Source organism: Leuresthes tenuis, unplaced genomic scaffold (assembly GCF_036924035.1).
Source record: "Leuresthes tenuis unplaced genomic scaffold, fLeuTen1.0.hap1 SCAF_10, whole genome shotgun sequence".
Lineage (NCBI taxonomy): Eukaryota > Metazoa > Chordata > Actinopteri > Atheriniformes > Atherinopsidae > Leuresthes > Leuresthes tenuis.
In genome coordinates this window covers 15,826,511-15,846,732 of record NW_027325364.1, presented here as the reverse complement: position 1 = coordinate 15,846,732, position 20,222 = coordinate 15,826,511, and the positions used below count along the sequence as shown (strand labels likewise).

Below are 20,222 nucleotides of genomic sequence, written 5' to 3'. Positions count from 1 at the left end.
TTGCTTTAAATGCATTATTAAAAATGTATTATTATATTATTAGAAAATTTATTTCTAAGCTACTTACTGACTGATTTATTTCGACTCTTAGGTTGTTGTTGCTTGATGTTTTATGAAGATAACAACAAAATCAAAAATTGAACCCACAGTCACATTATTGTTGCACATTTTTTCTTATTTTGAACTTATTATTTTGAACTCTCCTTTCAGAAATTGGAGAAAACGTTTCTCGTTTATCGCTAACGGTCATATTTGTTCTATTCATTCTCTGTAAAACGAGACTTGTCCTTGAAAAGAAAAAAATGATCAAATGTCTTCAATTAAAAGAAGAAAGAATATCATTCACAAAGGGGGAGGGGTTGGGTGTAGCTAAACAAACAAGTTTAGTAAGAAAATGATAAAGTCACTATGAGTGTGTGTGTGTGTGTGTGTGTGTGTCCTGTCCGTGTGATTCAAAACTCAGAGATATGGACTTAGTACAATAATAATGTCCATCTTTTACAATAACAAGGTTGCACCCTCTCTGGAGTGTCACCCTATCGATTGACTCTCGGTGCTGACGTGTCGACTAACAAACAATGGCAGAGTAATTGATATTTTGCTCGAGGACAAGTTTCCTCTGGACAGACCTCAGGCTAACAATAAGGAAACCTGTAACCATTCCTGCTGCTTTTATTTAGTCCCCTTTGGCAGTAATGGGGGTATTGTCGGTGTGAACAATGAGATGGAGTCAGGACTCTCCCTCTGTTTGGATCCCCGCAGGACTGAAGTTGTAGCTCCCTGTTGTTGTCTTATTGCTCCCCCTAAAATTCACGCAAGAAACTGCGTCTAATCCCAAAATGCCTTGACTGCAGGGACCGGAAGCAGGTTGCTGTAGTAAACTGATCAGTAATAACATTGACAATAATAATCATGAAACCGTGAAAATGGAGATTATTGCTGAATTTCTAAATGTTTGCAGGTGGAAAAACTCAGACAGTTAGATAACAAGGTAACAAGAATGTACTGTGATTGATTTATGTTTTGTGTCTTAATGTGTTGCAGGTGGCTTTATCAGGTCTGCGCTGGACCTTAGGAAAAAAGGAAAAAAAAAGCCAAATTCTTACTTTGTTGCAGCTGAGGACAAAACATCCAGGAGACCAATAAGAATATCCAGAAACCATCAAATACACAAATGAAACAGCACGTTTGAAAAGAGCATTTCCCATCTCTGCCTAATTTGTCTTCCATCACATGGCTGATAAGACATTCAGACAAATTAAAACAGAAAATATCTATATCTAATGTCTACAAAAGAAATATGGCACTGCATTTCTGCCTGTGTGCTAGACAGAACTGGATCACAATCGTGGTTCCAAATAATTTGGGACACTGTGTAAAATGTCAATAATAGAATATAGAAAATATATCAGATGTTAAATAATCAGACTTTTTACTCTTTCCTTAAAATCATTTGCTCGTCTTGCATTTGATGCCAGCAACACGTTTCAAAACAGTCAGGACAGGCCCCTGATTATTTCTGTCCTTTCCTCTTTTAACAACCAACAGTAGAGGTCTGGACACCAGTTGCTAGATCTTTGGGGGAGGAATGTTGTCCTATTCTTCTCTGTTATAGGACTCAAACTGCTCAACAGTCCTGGGTCTTCTTTGTGGTATTTTGTGTTGTCATGATTTGTCAAATGTTTTCAATTAATGAAAGGTCTCAATCACAGGCAGCCGAGTCCAGGACCCACAACGCCATGATACAGTGTGTGGTTAAACATGGCTTTGCTCTAGTAAGCAAAGTCTTCCCTGAAAATAAAATCCTCTGGAATCGTAAAGCACATTGCTCTAAAGCCTGTAAATACCTTTCAGCATTAATTCAGCATTACTTCCAAATGTGGAAGTTCTTATTATTGCACGCCCCAAACCATCAGAGGTGCAGGTTTTGAAACAAAGTGCTGATAGCAAGCTGGATGGTCATTTTCCTCCCTTGACTGGAAGATGCAGTGTCCACAATTTCCAAATGTTATTTCAGATTTTGATTTGTCCGACCGCAGCACAGTTTTCCACTTTGTCTCAATCCATGTTGAATTTGTTTTGGCACAGAGTAGACGGCAGAATTTCTGGGTCCACATATGGTTTCTTCTCCTCCTCACAGAGCTTTAACCTGCATTAGCGGATGGCACAATTCACTGTGGTTACAGACAAGATTTCTGGAAGGGTTTCTGAGCCCCTGCAGTGATGTTTATGACAGAATCACATTTGTCTTTAATGCATTGGAGCTGCAGTCTGAGGGCCCGCAGATCAGTGTGTGGGGTGTGTGCACACAGAGATGTCACCAGAGTCTCTGAATCTTTTGATGATATTGTGTTCTGTCGATGATGGAAAACTGAAATCTTAATCATTCTAAATTGAGGAACATTATTCTGAAATTGCACCACAATTAAGCAGTTTTCCCCCAGATTTCTGAACATCTGCCCAACTTCACTTCTGAGAGACTCTGCATCTCTAATGTGCTCTTTTTATACCCAAGTGTGCTGTTGACCTGCTGCCAATTAAACTCCAGCTGTTTCTTTTGGTCACTTCCTTGTCCAGCCTTTTGTCGCTCATCCTAACTTTTTGCTGATACCATCAAATTCAAGAGGAGGTAACATCTTCCACGAAACAGTGAAATTATCAACATTTGACATCATTTTTTTAAACACTTTACACAGCATCCCAACCTTTTTATATATATATATAGATAATAACCATAATAGCGAGCCCTTTTTTCAGAATAAACGTGTAGTTTTTTCTATCCAGAGTCCAAAAACATAATGAGGAAGAGATGATGACACAGCAACGTTTTACTGTACCTGTTGTTTTATTTGGAAGCTTTCACGCGACGTGATGCCAGCCTGTTTCCATTTATTTGTTAACATATGGGCCAAATCACAATTGTCTTTGTACGCCTAAACCTAACCAAAGCCGAAAATTCCTTGGAGAAAATTGGACCGAATTGGGCTCAACTTTAGGGTCTAAAGTCGTTACAATCACCACGACAGTTGTTCACTTTTGAGATGTTTTGACGTGACGTAAATTGCGGGCGACTTAGGATTTTATGTATTCATTTATCTATTTATCTTTTTTTTTAATTATTATTTGTTTGCCTTTTTGTAAAAACTGCTTCATGCTCCACCGTGGATGAAAGTCGCCACACATTCTGGAGTGAGACTGTGTTGTAATTCACACTTCACACTGAAAGTGGAACAGACAGTCTGGTGGTGTCATTGACATCAATCTGAGCCCAGAACTGCTGCCTTTAATGTCACGTCTGACTTGGCAGGCCTTCACACTTAAACATGAGCTTTGATTCTGAAACCTGACAGATTTTAATCTTATTATATTTTTTTAATTCAAGGTATAAATTCAGATTTACTTTACTTTGCTTTTGGCCTGTTTCACGGCCTTCAGAGTCAACTGTAACCTCCACCTTCCCAAACGCAGGCCTGTGCTCCATAGGGCAACTCCCCTTCAGGTGCTGTCAAAGTCCTCCATCTTTTTCAGCTCTCTGTCCAGTTTCCTCAAATTGACTCAACCAACCATTCCAGCTTCAGTTTGCTTCTGCTTTTGTGTTCGCAGTTTGAATTTTTACGAGTTATTTGTCTCTTATACGTTAAACAACTCCTTAGAGGCATACTTGTTTGGAAAAATGTCTCTAACGAGTAAAAATGATCCACTAAGAAAAAACAAATTTTTATTTATTTATTCTCATTTTTAAAAAAAAGTTTTATTCTTTTAACTTGAGGGACCTCCAAATCTGTGTGTGGGACATGTCTTGGAATTTCTGCAGCCTTAATGTTGCTGCTAAAATCTTACAAAAATCTGATTTCCATTTCAAACTATCATAAATATCAGAAAAGCAGACGGGTGTGAGCTGTTTAGCTGTTTAGTCTGGTCTTGGACTATTTTCTTTGGAGACGATGAGCCAAATAAAAGCAGAATTCAAAACACAACACTGGGACCTGCTGTTACAGTCTTCACGTGTTCCAGCTCCTTAACTGATAGACAAACTAAATGTGAATGAACTCAAATAAATCCAGCCTTAAATAACACCTTCAAACGTCGCACTGAACAAACTATATTTTCGATGAGATTAGATGTTCCTTCATTTGCTGCTATTTTGAATTGGAGTGCAAACTTTACGGATTGGCTCCTAAAAGATTATTTAACTCGCACCTTCTATCTACATTAGAGAACGACCCGTTGAGAAGTGAGGGCCAGGAACGAGGAGAAGCAGGAGGTGCGCACAGCTTTTTTTCTCCAGGCAGTCAAACTAAACAACATTCCTCCTCTAGTGTTGACTTAGAAATTCTGGATAACAGAGAACACACTTTTTTATGTTTAAAATGTTACTTTAGACGCCCTCTGCTATCCGCCACCAGTAACCACTGACTGCTATCTGAATGCTTTATTTATTTATTTTAATTACCTCTGTGGAATAATCAGCCCGAACTCTTCGGAGAACTCTGCTTGGTTTTACTGTTAATTCCATCCTCCAGATTCCATCATATTCCAGTCATAACTCACTTTCAATGCAAAAAGCAGTGCATAAGAAAATAGTGCACATCCGAATGACACCGTTGTGTTTACAATAAAGTATTAAAGCTCGTCTGTTGAAGTGATTTTACGCAAAATTCTCTTAATCTTATCAAACTAAATGTATGTTTTCCTAACCGTCATAAGGAAAACATGGAACGACCAGCACAAACAGCCCAGTGTCTCAGTTTCAGCTGTCGAATTTATCCCATCTTAAACGCTGGTGTTGTTATGACAGGAGGAATAATGCACAATGGCGGAATGACGCATACAATTGAAGTCAGTTTTCATCACTGAAATGAATAACTGTTCGACAGTAACAACAATCGTTTGGAATCCGCGCAAGACAAACAGACTCGTGTAAAGAGACATTTACAGCCTCCTAATGTCTCCCTGCAGATGACGGGTGCAATTCACATGCTTTCAAGTACATTTGGACCAAATTCTAACGTCGGCTGCATAACGGGATTAGTGATATGTGACACGCGTGTCCACTCACTCAGCAGCGACGACAAATGAAAATGAATTAGAGTGAGGGAAATCGGCCGTGTCCAAAGGTTTATATTAGGCGTTGCAAAGACAGAAAGGGCTATGCAAAGACCGGAGCCCATTCGGCAAATACCCCTATTATTCATAGCTCATGAACGTCTGCATTGAACGTGAAACGCATGCTTTGTTGTGACCGCGTATATAACAGCTCATCATCCTCATAAGCTCCATTCGGAGCGCATGACCCTCTCACATTAGTCCAGGGGTTGACTTTTGCATAAAATAAATCTTTCCTTTCTGTTACGCTTTAAGCTTTGCTGTAAACATGTTGGGCAGTTACACTTTTACGCATTAAAACAAGCGTGAAATTCAACCCAATTTTGACAGTTATTTAACAGAGCCGAGCTGGTGTCCTTTAACACATTCTGAAAATGTTGGTCCACACAACGACCAGAGATAACCAAGCCTGCATTTGCACTCCATTGTCAAACGTTCAGCATGACTCACGTCTCTCCATTACTTTATCGCTCTATATATAGCCACGAGGAGCAATATTAAACTCAAAATGAGAGACGGCGTGATCATACCAGCAAGTGGTTCGGTGCCAAAAGATTTCCAAATTACTTGAGCGCCACAACCACACATGCACTTAAGCTGCATTTGTTTAGTCGAAATCAACAAGTCCTCTGTCACAGTTTCACTGTGGTGCGTAATAGTTCGAATCTCGTGGCTGAAAATGCGATCTTCGTCTTTAAAAGCGTTCAGACGTCCGCGCCGAGGTTAAGGTTAGGGTGAAGGTGAGGGTTAGGTTTACAAACGAACTTAAAGGTAAAAAAAAAAAAAAACTGTCATGTTAAGCAGCTTGGCGTGAAACTGGCTGTAATTCCCTTTTTCCTCACCATGTAATGTGGTAATCTATAGTCTGAAACCAGATAGAAGTAACCCGTTAGCAGCTCTTGCTCACAACAAAAAGCCATTTGTAAAAGTATTTGCATAACGCACTTTAGGCATAGCTAGAACTTGTTTTTGCAAAATGTCTTTTTTAAGTATTTTTCCTTTTCCATATAGCCAGAGGTCGACTTCATAGCTATGCTCTTTGACTCATATAGCCTACACGTTGAGACGTAGAGTATCTGTCATATTGTGCCAGTGGTCACATGGCTTTGGCCCTCAGGAATGGATAGAGATGGATCCCCACGTCAGCTTGTACGTCTAAGGATTTCTGCTCCACCACTCTCCCTCAAAGTGACTGAAGCGCAGCGTCGCGGCGGAACAATGCGAGGATTATCATAGAACGTTTCCAGCAGCAGAATATGGATTTTGATGAACGGATTTCTGGCTCCAATATGTATTTACCAAGCTGCACTTACTACGTCTCCGGAGCCGACTTCTCGGGTCTCCCTCATTATTTAACCCAGAGCCAGTCCTCCTGTCCCATGACATACTCCTACCAGTCCTCAGCCCTGCCACAGGTCCCATCCGTGAGAGATGTGGCTTTTAGAGACTATGGCATTGATACTTCAAGTAAATGGCACCACAGCAGGGGGAGCCTGTCACACTGCTATGCTGAGGACATCGTGCACAGGGACAGCTGGGCGAGCCCGACTTCACGGGGGGGAGAGATCTCGGTGAAAGGCAGCTCCAGCTCAAGCCTCTCCGGCTCCTCCAACCCGACTCCGGGCTTCTGTGGCAGCGTTGGTAGGAACGGCGTTCTGCCGCAGGCGTTTGATCAGTTCTTCGACACTGCCTACGGGGGCACGGAGGGCAGTAGCACGCCGACAACACAAGCAGCGACAGACACGGACAGACAAGCCAGAGCAAGCCCCGCTCCGGCGCACCCGGGCTCGGACACGGCTGAGAGTTGCAGCCCGAAGTCGTCCTCCGGTCAGAGCGAGGAGAAACAGAGCAGAAGCAGCTGTGAGTAAACCTGCGTTCATGCATGGAGAAAAATCCAACGCGTTGCTCTTAAACTCTTTTATATGCAGTTTTATAAGCACGTAAGGTTTATGGAGGGCCAGCAGATTTACCCTATAACAAAACTATCTTATAAACTACAAGATCACGTGCTTGGGAATGAAATTGGCCGTGAAGACTTTGGCGTTAAGCTTGTATTCAAGATTTTAAATAAGATCTCTACTTTCCCCACATGCTTGTGTTGCCTTGTGTAATCACCCTGTAAAAAACATTTATAAGCCAGATAGATGTACCATTGAAACAGCAACAAAACAGCAACATGACGTTTTAAAATACGCTCTGGGTCTTCTATGGTTGTTTATAATTGTAATTCAGATTCGTTAATTAGCGTTTGTTGCCTTTGGTGATGACTGAAATGGATGTGTTGGAGCATGTCAGACTGACTTTCGACACAACTGTAGAACTCAGGATACATATTTCCAAATTCGCTGGATTTGCAAGCATTTTTTATTTTTTATTTTGCTCCAGCAAAAGCTAAAGCAACAGCCCTTTACCCAACACTGAAACCGTGAGCTGACAACAAAAAAACAGCACCAGATGTGAAACTCCCATTTTTTTTTGGTTTAGGCCCACGCCCTCACTTATAAAAAACAAAACAAAAAAACATGCCAATCTGTTTTGTTTTTAAAAAAAAACTTCCGACAAGCAATCCTTCATGCCCAACATGTTCGACCATCAAGCCCAGTCTTTGTTTACAAAATCTCGGCCGTTCAGGCCTGAGAACACGGAAACACTTGAACTCCACAGCTTATGTAGCCAGACCACCGCTGCCGGAGAGAATTAGAAGTTAGACTGCTGATTTCATGTCGCTGTGATATCCGACAAAGGTGAACTTTGGCTTTTCATTCTGTTCCAGGTGGCCAGAGGACGCGCAAGAAGAGGTGTCCGTACTCCAAGTATCAGATCAGGGAGCTGGAGAGGGAGTTCTTTTTCAGCGTCTACATCAACAAAGAGAAGCGCCTGCAGCTCTCGCGGATGCTCAACCTGACAGATCGCCAGGTCAAAATATGGTTTCAAAACAGGAGGATGAAGGAGAAGAAACTTAACAGAGACCGTTTACAGTACTACACCACAAACCCCCTGCTATAAAAAACTGAACAAAGACTGCTGACAAGCCCCCTCCTCATCCAGGCAACACATCTCTGTCATTACCTGCAAGAGGACGTTTTTTTTTTTTTAATTTGTCAAAATGCAGAAAGAATTCTACCATTCATGCATAATTTTATCCTTAAATATTCTTCTTATTATTATATTATGCTATACGCAGAAAACCAGATTTGTCTGATTCCTTTTATAGTATTTAACACTACAAACCCAGAATACTGTACTGCATTTAAAAAAAAAACCAAAACTGTTTTTTCCCTTCCATAAAATTAAACTTCATTTCCCCATTTTACCCTCTTACAAGTATGTTCTTATGTTGTTGCAGATAATAGTTGTGTTTGGGTTTTCTTTTACGCACGCACTCTCAACTTTCGTGGCCAGAGATTTTGACATTAGGCCATGTCTCGTTTTCTCTTCTGCGTCTCCTCATGCAGTTGTGCAAACCCCCTTTTTTTGTTGGTTCTGGAGCCATAGCAGACCTCATCGTGACATTGTTGGCGGTGATATGCTGGTTGCATATTTACAGAACGAGTTAAGTTCCTAACTGAAACAAAAGAGCTCGTCTTGTGCATTTAAAGGGGATATTTACCGTATTTACTTACATTGCGCTTTAACCTCAGTGTAAGTGCCTTGTTGAGCTTTGGGCCGTAAAACTGGATTTTTTTTCTCTCTTTTTAACCCAGCTTCATCCAAAGGGGGAAATCGTTGGTAAAAGGTCAAAATCTCCAAATAAAACCTAATCCCATGTTTTGTGTGATGTGCCTTCATGTGGGAGGTATCAGATGCATTGTGTGTAGGTCTGATTCTTTTTAGTACCCCCCCCTCATGTCTGGAAATAAGATCCACAGCACTTATCATTTGATACCCATTACAAAGGGTCCATTCATTTGCAGGGGAGAAGCAGAAAAGCTGATTTTTGACCTAACATGCCTATTAGGAATGAGGGAAACAAACTTATTGCTTAATTTGCGCATTGACATGCCACACACGCCTCTTATCAAACACTGTGCCTATTTGTGCTATCCCCCCCTCTATCAAAAGGGATTGTATCTAAAATGCAGAGTCTTAGCTCACTTACAAGTGGCATTATGTGATTAGAGTAATCGACAAAACCCGATTACTATTATAAACACAGAGATGAATGGTCATATATTCCTTATCTAGAATGTATTAGTTCTAAGAGCCCGTTCCGTCGGCATAAACAAGTTTCAAACCAACAAGGATTCAAACCAAGACGAATGAATGAAAAGATTGGTGAAATTTTGGCGTTCAAGTGGCTTTATGTTGACCACCAGGCCCCTTGAAAACAACTTGAATGGCCTGTCATAAGCTAATAAGGGTCCTGCTGCCCTCCTCACTCTGTGCATCCTGTGAGGCTCCCAGGAATTCCGCTTTGATTGCTGCACATCCTCCCAGTTGCTCCAGTAACTTGGCCATAAAAGGCGGATTCGTCTGGAGCATTTGGAGTGCAGTGCTATAAAGCGTCTGAGACCAAGGTTATTAACTGTGACTTAAGGGGGGCTGAAAAACAACGACTGGGAGCATTGAAACGTGTGTTCACGGACCTCTCCGTCGTCATTTGTTTCGGCATCTTACCGTGGTGGGAATGTTCACTTCGTGTTGTGTGGCAGTGCGGGCCTGCTGTCCGCCTGTGCCCACTGGGTGGCGCTCCTCAGATCAATGTCATTGCCGCGAATAGAGATTAAAAAAAAGGAAGTTAACTCAAGTCAACTCTCCTCTGCTTTAGAATATGTTTCCGTCTCAAGATTTCATTAAGGTAGGCACAGAAATATTATCATGCGCATTTTATGACCCGACGGTTTTTTTGTGCGAGTGTGTGCGAGGGATTTAAGAGGATATATTTTTTCCCAGACAATCTCCATCTGAAAGTCACAAATCTGCAGATTTTCATGTAATGTTATGATCTAATGAAAGTTTACTGGAAGGCCGCCAAGAGAAATGTCTCAACAGGGATGTTTGCTTCTTTGGACATGCACGTTCAGAGTCTCTCTGGTTGCAGCTTCGGAAAGAAACCCCAAAGATTTTCTTCCAAATATTTTTTTTTTTATCATTGCCTCATGGTTTCAAAGTGATACTTTATTTGTAACACTATTTGATTTACGTTGAGCAGACGTCAAGAGAACTTTTACAAAAGTGAAAAATGGAGGTTTAGCTCGCCCAATAGACCATTTATTCACTTTCGTGCCGCTTGTTGCATCAGTGTATGTGCGCCTTGAGACATTTGGACATGAGAATTTGATGTTCATTCAATACTTGATATTTCTTAAAAAATGACACGAATAAGAAAAAAACCTTTCCCGTAAAATGTCATGTTTTATGCGAATCGTGATATAGGAGAATGATAATAAAAGAACAGCAGAGGAACAGCGCTGAAACATGACAGGGAATAATCCGCCGGAGTTAATGGGTGTTTTCATTCATTGCTGCAAGACTTCTGAAGATTAGACGCCATATAGAATGGATGTTCATAAACTGTGGCTCTGATTACTAGACTTTATGGCTCCAGGCCCAAAGAGAGATAGACGTGACCGTTGTTGTATTTCAGGGTAAAACCCCCATCATCAGAGACATTTTTGGCTGACCTAAATCTGTAGGCCTGAGTTATAAACACCGACCCCAGTGACACGGTTCTCTTTAGAGGAGGCGTGTGGATATTTTTACTTTAATCTCTTTATTATTATTATTATTATTATTATTATTACGCTATTTTAAAAAAATCCAGGGAAAGGCGGTTGAGTGTGATTATCTGCTTATCTGACTAGAAAGAGCAAATATCCCCTTTATAGTTGTGTGACGGGCTTGCGTTGAGGGAGTAATCCATGGGCAGATTGTTTTTCAAATGAAGGGCAACGTTACAAGCGGCATTACTTTTATGCGCAAGATCTGCAAGAGAATGAATTTCAGACAACGAAAAGAAGAAAAAAAAGCATTTCTCTATTCACTCCTTCATTTGCGGTGGGATTTTCCCCTGACAAGCCCTAAGATTCCCAAGACAAAAACTGTTAGAGACGCGATGGCGAGGTTCCATTTATTTCTCAAATGAATTCAAAGTAAACACAAGAAACTTGTGCTACAAAAAAATGTGAAAAGAAAAAAAATTAAATAAACTCTGTTAGTGAGAGAGACTGAAAGTTGATGACCTTATAATTAAATGAATCTGAACAGAAAACACACACACACACACACACACAAACAAACGTGTGAAAAAGTGTGTGTAAGCTTTGAAATACGTGTTTTTTCCCCCCCAACAGGTTGTGGATTAGTACGTGAAAAAGACTATGTCAAATCCATGATGGTCTTTTCAGGACACATGATAAACAAGTGATAAAATAACTATCTCACAGTCTCGCCAGTGTTAACGCCTTCGTTAAGTGAACGTTGCTCCAGTATTGTTCAGCTTGTGTCGCTTACACACCTTGTCCCCCTACGTTTCCCTTTATAAATGCCCAGCCTTCGCAATAAAAATGGCCTTGACGCAATCATGGCATTTGCTCCCACAATATCTCCACAGCCAGATTAGCTCAGTGGCGGCGGCACAAATGATTTTGCTTGGGAATGCCCAGCTATGCGACAAACTGAAACTCGGTGTCTGCACCGTTTTTTTTTTTTCGGGCTGTCCATGAGGAATTTTTTTATTATTATTACACCTCAATAATGACCATCAGAGCATCACAAGAGAGGCGAAGAGTTCCCCCAATGAAAGTGCAGCAGAGGAGATTTTGGATTTTTGATGCGTCTTTGAGCTTCTTGGAGGCACCTCTGCAACCCTTCATTTTTACAGTGCTGTAAAACTGGCCGTAAAGCAGTGTATTGTACATAACTGTTAGGGATAGCTTTCAGCAACTGAGTTGACAAACTGACGCTGCTGTGGTTACATTTACTGGAGCAGCTCCGAGCTTGTAGGTGGCGGTCGGTGATAACTCTGAGGATATTTAATGGTTTTACTAAAACTCTGCATTCGCCACTTTTCTCTCAGAGTTTTTGTCTTTACTAAAACAAAATATATGACACAGTGGAGTTGGCTGCTCGGACTGGGAGGAGTCTGCAGTCGCCTGGTGTTTTAATTGGCTGCAGACTTCAGTGAGAAGCGTGAGTATCAGTAATTATTCAGCAATGTTTTGCACAAGAAATGTCAGCCAGAAAGGGCTATCTTCACCCGCCGTCAAATTACACCACAACGATGTCATGTTCCAACAACCAAGCTGGAAACTCATTCTTCGTGGACTCTTTGATCAACCTGAGAACCGACGGCGGTTCGTTTTACCAAAGTAACAGCCTGTATTTGCCACCGGCGGCGGAATATTCATATGGACTCCCCGGTAGCTCTTGTTTCCCGGCGATCGGTAAGCGCAACGAGCCGTCGACCCACAGTGTGCTCCCCTCCTCTGCTCCCTATGTTCAGGGGATGGAAACGTGGCTGGAAACGTCGAGACCTTGTCGGGTGGATCAGTCCAACGTCCCGCATTTGGCTCAGTGTTCATTCTCACCGAGTATAAAAGAGGAGAGCGCATGTTGCCTTTATGAGTCTGACAAATGTCCTAAAGGAGCGACAGTAGATGACATATCTTATGCGACTGCATCATGTCCAGTCACCGGCAGCACCGTGCCAGTGCCCGGCTACTTCCGCCTTTCTCAGACATACGCGTCCTCAAGGCTTTATCACGATATCCAGCCAAACATGAATCACTTTGCGCTGCAACGACCCGGCCGCTTGGACGGCCAACCCGCTCAGCCGCCGGCTGCCTCTGCGGAACCGGAGCACGGGGTAAACCACGAGGAGGCGCCTGTTTCTGCGCCGTGCGCCCCGGTCAGGGAGGAGGACAGCCGTCTTTCGTCGGAAAGGTCATCCTCTCCAGAACCCGCTGAGACATGCAGGGCGGAGTGTCCAGAAAAGCCCGTAAAAGGTGAAGAGCTTGTCTGCCATTCCAGAAACACGTTACAAAAATTATTAGGCCCAGTAGACAAGTTTATTTTTGGGGGGTGGTGGCGGCTCCACAGCTTTATAGCCAATGATTTCTTATCACAACGAAATGCGTGAAGAAAAGCACTGCTTTAGCTGCACCAGGAGCCCACATGTCTGTTTATATTTGGGATGAAACTAAATTTACAACGACCTAACCAATCACAGCTGAACTGTTGTGCTTTCTTGCGTCTTCTTTAAAACAAAAACTGAAACCAGGCGTCTTGAGCTGAGCTCTAATAAAGAGTTAATTAAACAGGCTCCATTTGTTTTTAACAGCCAATTACATGAGGTTAAATAAGTGGCTTCTACAATATTGTTGTGCTTTTAATCACCACCAGGATAACACAAGGTCAACCCAGTGCACCAATTCGTATTGTTCACGGTTTAATTGGTATTATCCCTCATCAAAGGACACAGGCCTCGATGTATACTGTGTTAGATGCGTTTTAAGTCTGAATAAAGGAGCAACTGCTTACAGGTTGCTGCGTTTACAGCTGCTAAACAGGGCAAATACCAGCTTCTGGTGTAACTCACATTTGTTCGTCAAATGACTGTAAAGATGAGATCCAACAAAATAAAATCTGAGACATCATATCAGTCTCTATATTTTACTGTTATGTAGCAGGTGTTGGCTCAAATATCAAAATCTATACACCACACGAGAAGCCTTATGTTGAATGTTAAAAAAAAGGTTTGGACACTGGAAAAAAAGCTTATCAGTTGGATGGTTTGTGTCACACTTCTTGCGTTAAGTAATATTCTGGCTCATTTCCATTGTAGGAGATGGAAAAACGGAAAGTACGGCCAACTGGCTCACAGCTAAGAGCGGCAGGAAGAAGCGCTGCCCCTACACCAAGCACCAGACTCTGGAGCTGGAGAAGGAGTTCCTCTTCAACATGTACTTGACAAGGGAGCGTCGCCTGGAGATCAGCCGCAGCGTGCACCTCACTGACAGGCAAGTCAAAATCTGGTTCCAGAACAGGAGGATGAAACTGAAAAAAATGAGCCGGGAGAACCGAATCCGAGAGCTCTCCACCAACTTCAGTTTCTCGTGAGACTGTAACGGGAGACGCCCTCCTCCACCCATGATAAGGACGCTTGTGCAGAGCCCCCAACCAGCTGCGAGAATGTTCACGGAAAACAGGACACATACTGCTAACTTATTGATTGTTGTCGTTCAGAGATTTTTTTTGTCTTTTTTTTTTGTTTGTTTGTTTTCGCGTCTTTATTTAGTCGTGGACTTGTATTTATACATGGTTACATTTGTGACGTTGGGCCATTTGAAATGTCCATTGTGTGACCACAATGTTTGACAGCTTCAGGCTTGTATATATTGTATATTCAATCTGAGTGAACCATTGGAATTTGCATGCTGGGCTCACCTTTGGGATAACTGTGTTACAGTTACACGTTGGCCTTTATGTGACAGCTGAAGAACCCGGGGAGGGGGGGGGGTTCTGTTGAATATTTGCACATTTTGCTGGTCAGATGAATAAAACCATCCTTATAATCACACACGTCTTATTTCACTCACGGACTTGGAGCTGTTTTTTTTATTGTTTACATCCAAAAGTTGGCACAGGAACAAGTGCAAATGCCTCCGTGTTTGCACTAAATGATGCAGTAAATATTATTGCAGTTGTCAGAGGTGATTTTCTTCATAGTTTAGGTCGTAATAGATGTGTGAGGGCGGCGCACATGTTGCTACCTTCTCCGTATCACCTTCAAATGTGCACCACAAACAATGGACGAGCAGGGATTTCTATCATTATCGTTTCATGCAGACGATTTTATATTAAAAAAAAAAACAAAAACTGTGAATTCATCGGTCGCTGTTGCAAAAACGAAAACAAACGCTAGAACTGCACATTCTATGCTAGAAACTGTGGTTTCCTATTCAATTTGGAAATGTCGGCGCGTTGTACTCCACGCCTTTAAAGGTGAATACAATTAGACCTTCCAGACTTTTTGTGCCAATATTCACACTGATATCAAAACAGGTCAAAACGTAGAAGTGGAGTAAAAACAAGGTGATTAAAAAACAAACCAAAAAGGGAATAAATTCTAATAGAAGAACGGGCTGTTGCGTGGTTTAGGTAGTCTCATGTTGTTGGGCTGTTCTATTTTTCCCACAACACGAAACTGTCTTGATTACCACAGTAAAACTCATCGTGGAAATCGAGTGACGCTTAATCACACTTATCAATAATTTGGCTAATATTGCTTTCAAATCCCAAATTGCTTTTGTTAAAACAAAGTGTTTTATTGTTGTGCGTAAAAGTTGCCCTCGAGGCTTTTTTTGATTACGAAACAAATGATGCGTTTTTAGACATACACAGTTATCACAGAGCCAAAAGCTTGAGATGGGGGGGGGGGGGGGGGGGGGGGGGGGGGGGTTTCTAAACAGCAGGAAGTAAAGGTGCAAGCTGGCAAAAGAAAGCTTTAGGACTTGTACAGGTCCTGGAGAAGAGCAGAGGACAGACAAGGCCTCGGTTATGATCATTGCAGTCTGCCAGTTGCCTCGAAAACGCCGGATGCGTCTGCTTGCGCCAGAGAAAAGACACAAAGACTGAGCTTTATTGGTGATATTTAGCTTAGACAGCCAGGCTGTAACCTTAAGAAAAACAACCCAATTGCCCGTGATAAAAAAGGACCGTTATATAGCACCTAAATAACTTCACCCCGCTTCCCGTTTTAGATTGCCTTCAAAGTGGACCCACACTTGCAGACACAGCTATGTGTGTCCCCTAGGTGCAGCAAAATTCAAACATCATTTAATCAATTTAAAACAAAAACAAATAAATTTTGAATGCTGGGCATCAGTCGCTTGTAAGAGCGAGATTTATTTTTTTCCTCCAAAGTGAACGCTTTGTTTGTGTGGACGTCATTAGATTAAACGCTTATTATTTAGGAGACTAACTCCATTAGTTTTAATGTGTGCGTAATTTTTTAAGGACGGTGTTGTTTGATCATTAGATGCTCTGAAAGTAGCGTCGCCCTATGCCACAATTCACAACTATCCTCTGTTGAACTGAAATAAGATCTCTTAACAGAAATCATAACGTTTATTGTTCGTAAAAGGAAATATTTGCCAATAAAGGACGCGGGGATTTGCTATTAAAATATAGTGGGGAAAATGGTGGCCACTTTGCTGAGCAGTATAGGCTGATTTATTATTTATTGTTCTGTCCCACGGTCACGTGTTTGGTGCGCCCTATCCAGTCTTGGACATGGTTCAACTGGACGCATTGAGCTTCTAGGTGGTGCACGATAGCGGCACCTTATCATCAACCGCTTTTTGTTTTGTTTTGTTTTCCCGTGACGCTGTAGGACTGTAACGCGCTCTTTTTGGTTTTTTTTCTTTGTTTTTTTTTTTTTTTTTTTTTTTTGGCTTTGCATTTTTCTCTGCAATGTCGACGCTGGGAACAAGCTACTATGTGGACTCGCGCATTCTTCCCGAGCAGGAAGATATGGCACCGAGGTACTCATCAGCCGCAGGGGTGGAGCAGGCAGCGGTCACCGAATATGGCGGACAGGAATCTTGCCCTTTGCAGGCGAAATCTTCTATTTTTGGCGGATCTTGGAGCACCATCTCGGCCCCCCCTCCGAAAGCAGTCAGTCCGACTTATGTTCACCACCATTACACAAGCGCGGACAGCGATGGCATGTTTAGCCACTCCTGGGCGTTGGACCCCGTCTCCGCGTCCCTGTGTTTGACTGGGTTACCGTCGACGGCCATGCATTATGAGATAAAGCCTGAGCCTCTTATTGGGAGTGCTGAATGTACGACTTTGGAGACGCGCACACCTATTTTGTCTGACATTGAAAACGGAGCATCTCTCGCGGAACTTCCCTGCGAAACCTCATCCACGTCTAAAGCCGCCGAAGTGAGCCAGGCAGCAGAGAGAAAGGCTGAGACAAACACAAGTAAGCGACGCAGCGATTTCCATTGAGTTCGTTCACGTTTATGACTCATTCAGATGGAGTAAAATGTCTTGTACTTACTCAAGAATGTGGCGAAATGTTGTGGATGTCACAATCCTATTTAATAATGTTGCCATGACGTGATTTCTGTTTCCAGAACAGACACAATAGTGTTTGTTCTGTGTTTATAGTGACATTATTCGTGAAGGAGACTTCTGCACCCTAACATTTTCAAACCAGTTTGTCAGGAATTATTTAGATCTGACTCTTCAAATTTCACATTGCAGAGTATGACAAATAAATCAGAGAATAATTTCCCATTCAGAACCATTAACCTGCTACCAAAATACACAGTGAAGTATTTTTCCCCTGATGTTTTGCAAGCACTGACAATGTTGTCTCGTGGTCCCCTTTTCCAGATGACCCATCATCCAACTGGCTTCATGCAAAGCCCACCAGAAAAAAGCGTTGCCCGTACACGAAGCATCAAATCCTGGAACTAGAAAAGGAGTTCCTTTATAACATGTACCTTCCCCGGGATCGTAGGTACGAGGTGGCGAGACTCCTGAATTTGACCGAGAGACAGGTAAAAATCTGGTTTCAGAACCGCAGGATGAAGATGAAGAAAGACAACAAAGACCGACGGGGAGACAGCTAACGCTGTTTTGGACGGACGGATTAGAGCCTGATTGGGGGGAGGGGGGGTTCCTTAATATTCCGAACCTCTTACACATGTTGTAAATTAATTGATATCGTTAAAACGATGCTGGATGTGACTTTTCTTTTCTATTTCCGGTGTATCATGTCTGTGAGAGAACGAAGTGTCTCGTGGTGAATTGAAATGTCTTGTATTTTGCTCACACAGATAGTTAGCTATAGGCCATTTGTTATTTGCATGAAATGATCCTTGACTACCTAAACGTTCCTCTGCTACCTATTTGCATTGTTTAACTTATTGGGGTTTTTTGGGTTTTTATTTTGCGGCCTTACGTGTTGGGATTTGACGCATTTGTGAAAGCATTGCACACACTTCAAAATACCTCATTCTTTTTGTTTTCAGTAATAATAAAGTGACGTTTGTATAGCACACGATAATAGTTATTATGTAGTATTGATTTGCTACTGTCTATCAGAGGGAAATAAAAATACAATTGATTTTCATTTGTATTTTAAATTAGACGTAGGCCACACTGCACGTTATTTATGGAATGAAACAGATGTATACGTTTGCTGCTCTGTTCTAAAATATTTCAGGATAGTTTCGAGCAAGTAAATTGAAATGGGGGAGAAAAAAATCCAACAGGAGCAAACAACACAAAATAGGCGTTTTATTACATCTTATTTGTGGCTATCGAAGTTTATGGCCGGCTGCTAACGCTGACAGCTCCAGAAAACTCCAAAAGGCTCGTCAAATGTTTTTCTTTTTTTTTCTTTTTCTGCTTTTAATTTCGGTCAGAAAATCTTGCGTGAAGATGCTGGCATGAGGCAGCATTTCAGCAGTAATGTTTACAGATTGAAAAATAGATTTTGCGTGATTGTTCAGCCAAATATTGAAACATTTGGAAACAAACAACAACAAAAAAAGTCATGTTGATGCGAATTTACTCTTAAAATACCATTAGGATTAAAACGGAAATAGAATTTCACTTTTTTTTTTTAAGAAATGAAAAAGTAGCAGCCCATAAATTGTAAAAAAAAAAAAACAATAAACATTTTACGCTCACGGAACAACGAGAGCAAGTTAAAGCAAAATTGCCAGAGGGTTTGTAGATTTTTTTTTGCATTATTATCATTTGATGCATAGTGTCTGCCATTTGTGGAGGAAAGCTTTGCCTTTAATCGCCTCACAAACCAGACCGCCCTCTGCAGAAAAGCGCAGTCGCAACCTAAACTGTTTACAAGGTGCGAAAACAGCAAAGCATGTGGAGCCTCAGTGGTTGCAGTCAAGCAATATTTGTGATTAGGCTCCAGCAGACGGTCAAATATGTCATATTACTGGAGGGAAGACAGAGCCTGAAACAGTGGGGCAGGGCACACACACACACACACACACACGGCAGGAGTGCAGATGGGTCCGTCTTAAAAGGTCTAATTACTTTACGACTGTCTACCAACAATCAGACTGTCTCAGAGCAGAAACATCCGTTTGTTGTTTTGCAGAGCTTTCAGAACAACACTCTGCAGACTTACAACATGTCTCACGCTGTCAAAAGATCTCCAAGTAAGCATTTTTCACTTCACCCCCGAGAAAAATCGATATTCAAAAAGAAATAGACGCGTTGGTAGAAATAACTTCAGGATGAATCAAACCAAAACTAACACCAATCACTGTTCTGGTGATGCTGTCAGAGTTCTAAACTCTGCTGGGTGCTGCTGCGCTCTGACGGCCAGCAGGGGGAGGCAGCAGTTCATCTGAACAACAGGGAGGATGATGCGTTCACGGCACACCAAGACCACTCCCTTTAGATTACAGCTCTCCATGGATTATTGTCTCTATGTAACATCTAAATTCGCTTTGTGGTCTGTTAGTTGCTGCTTTATCTTCTTGTCAATTCGTTTCTTTTCCCATTTTTATCCCTAAAGTTAAATTTAGGCTTTATATCACTCACAATCCTACACATTCTATACTGCTTTTGAATGGTTTGGAATACCATTCAAAGCAGAATATCATTCAAAGCGAAAACATACTCTGGACCCTTTATTTCCTCCCTGTTCTCAACGACCATCCCTTCTCCCCCCTCTCTGACCCAGAAAACTCGCCCACATGTGGCGCATGAATCCTCTCATTCCTTTGTGGGGAGAGCTGCAATGATATTTTGAGGACAACACATATTCCCACGAGCCGAAAAACATAAATACTGACGTCGCCTCATCTGCAGGGCCTCTCTCTCGAGCATTAAACAATGTTGTTCTTCACTGGCATTCCTGTCTGATCCCCATGAATGTTGCAGGGTGGATGTCCTCTGAGCAAACAGCTATGCGAGGAGCCGTGCAGCAGGAAAACAGAAAGTTGCGAGGAAGTTGTTTGCGGCGACCTTTTATGACCCCTATACATCACACCTTCTGACACCAGCAGAGACGCAGGAGGGCACTCTGCTGGAGAAGTTCAGGGGAGGAAGGTCTATTTCACCCCTCACTGCAACAGTCTGATGTTTCGGGTAACTCAAAAGCTGTTGTGGATGGTGAG

At 42.0% G+C, this 20,222-nt stretch overlaps 3 protein-coding genes across 3 annotated transcripts; all 3 read left to right on the top strand.

Moving 5' to 3' along the window:
• Nucleotides 1-6,362: 6,362 nt before the first annotated feature.
• Nucleotides 6,363-8,112, top strand: hoxa11b (homeobox A11b). The gene is made up of 2 exons (XM_072393296.1): nt 6,363-6,966; nt 7,880-8,112. The coding sequence occupies exons 1-2, from the start codon at nt 6,363-6,365 to the stop codon at nt 8,110-8,112; spliced, it is 837 nt and encodes a 278-aa protein (XP_072249397.1).
• A 4,165-nt stretch (nt 8,113-12,277) lies between these two features.
• On the top strand, nt 12,278-14,166 carry hoxa10b (homeobox A10b). The gene is made up of 2 exons (XM_072393295.1): nt 12,278-13,052; nt 13,865-14,166. The coding sequence occupies exons 1-2, from the start codon at nt 12,278-12,280 to the stop codon at nt 14,164-14,166; spliced, it is 1,077 nt and encodes a 358-aa protein (XP_072249396.1).
• A 2,355-nt stretch (nt 14,167-16,521) lies between these two features.
• Nucleotides 16,522-17,996, top strand: hoxa9b (homeobox A9b). Its single transcript, XM_072393294.1, has 2 exons — nt 16,522-17,038; nt 17,455-17,996. The coding sequence occupies exons 1-2, from the start codon at nt 16,522-16,524 to the stop codon at nt 17,691-17,693; spliced, it is 756 nt and encodes a 251-aa protein (XP_072249395.1). The 3' UTR covers nt 17,694-17,996.
• Nucleotides 17,997-20,222: the final 2,226 nt, after the last annotated feature.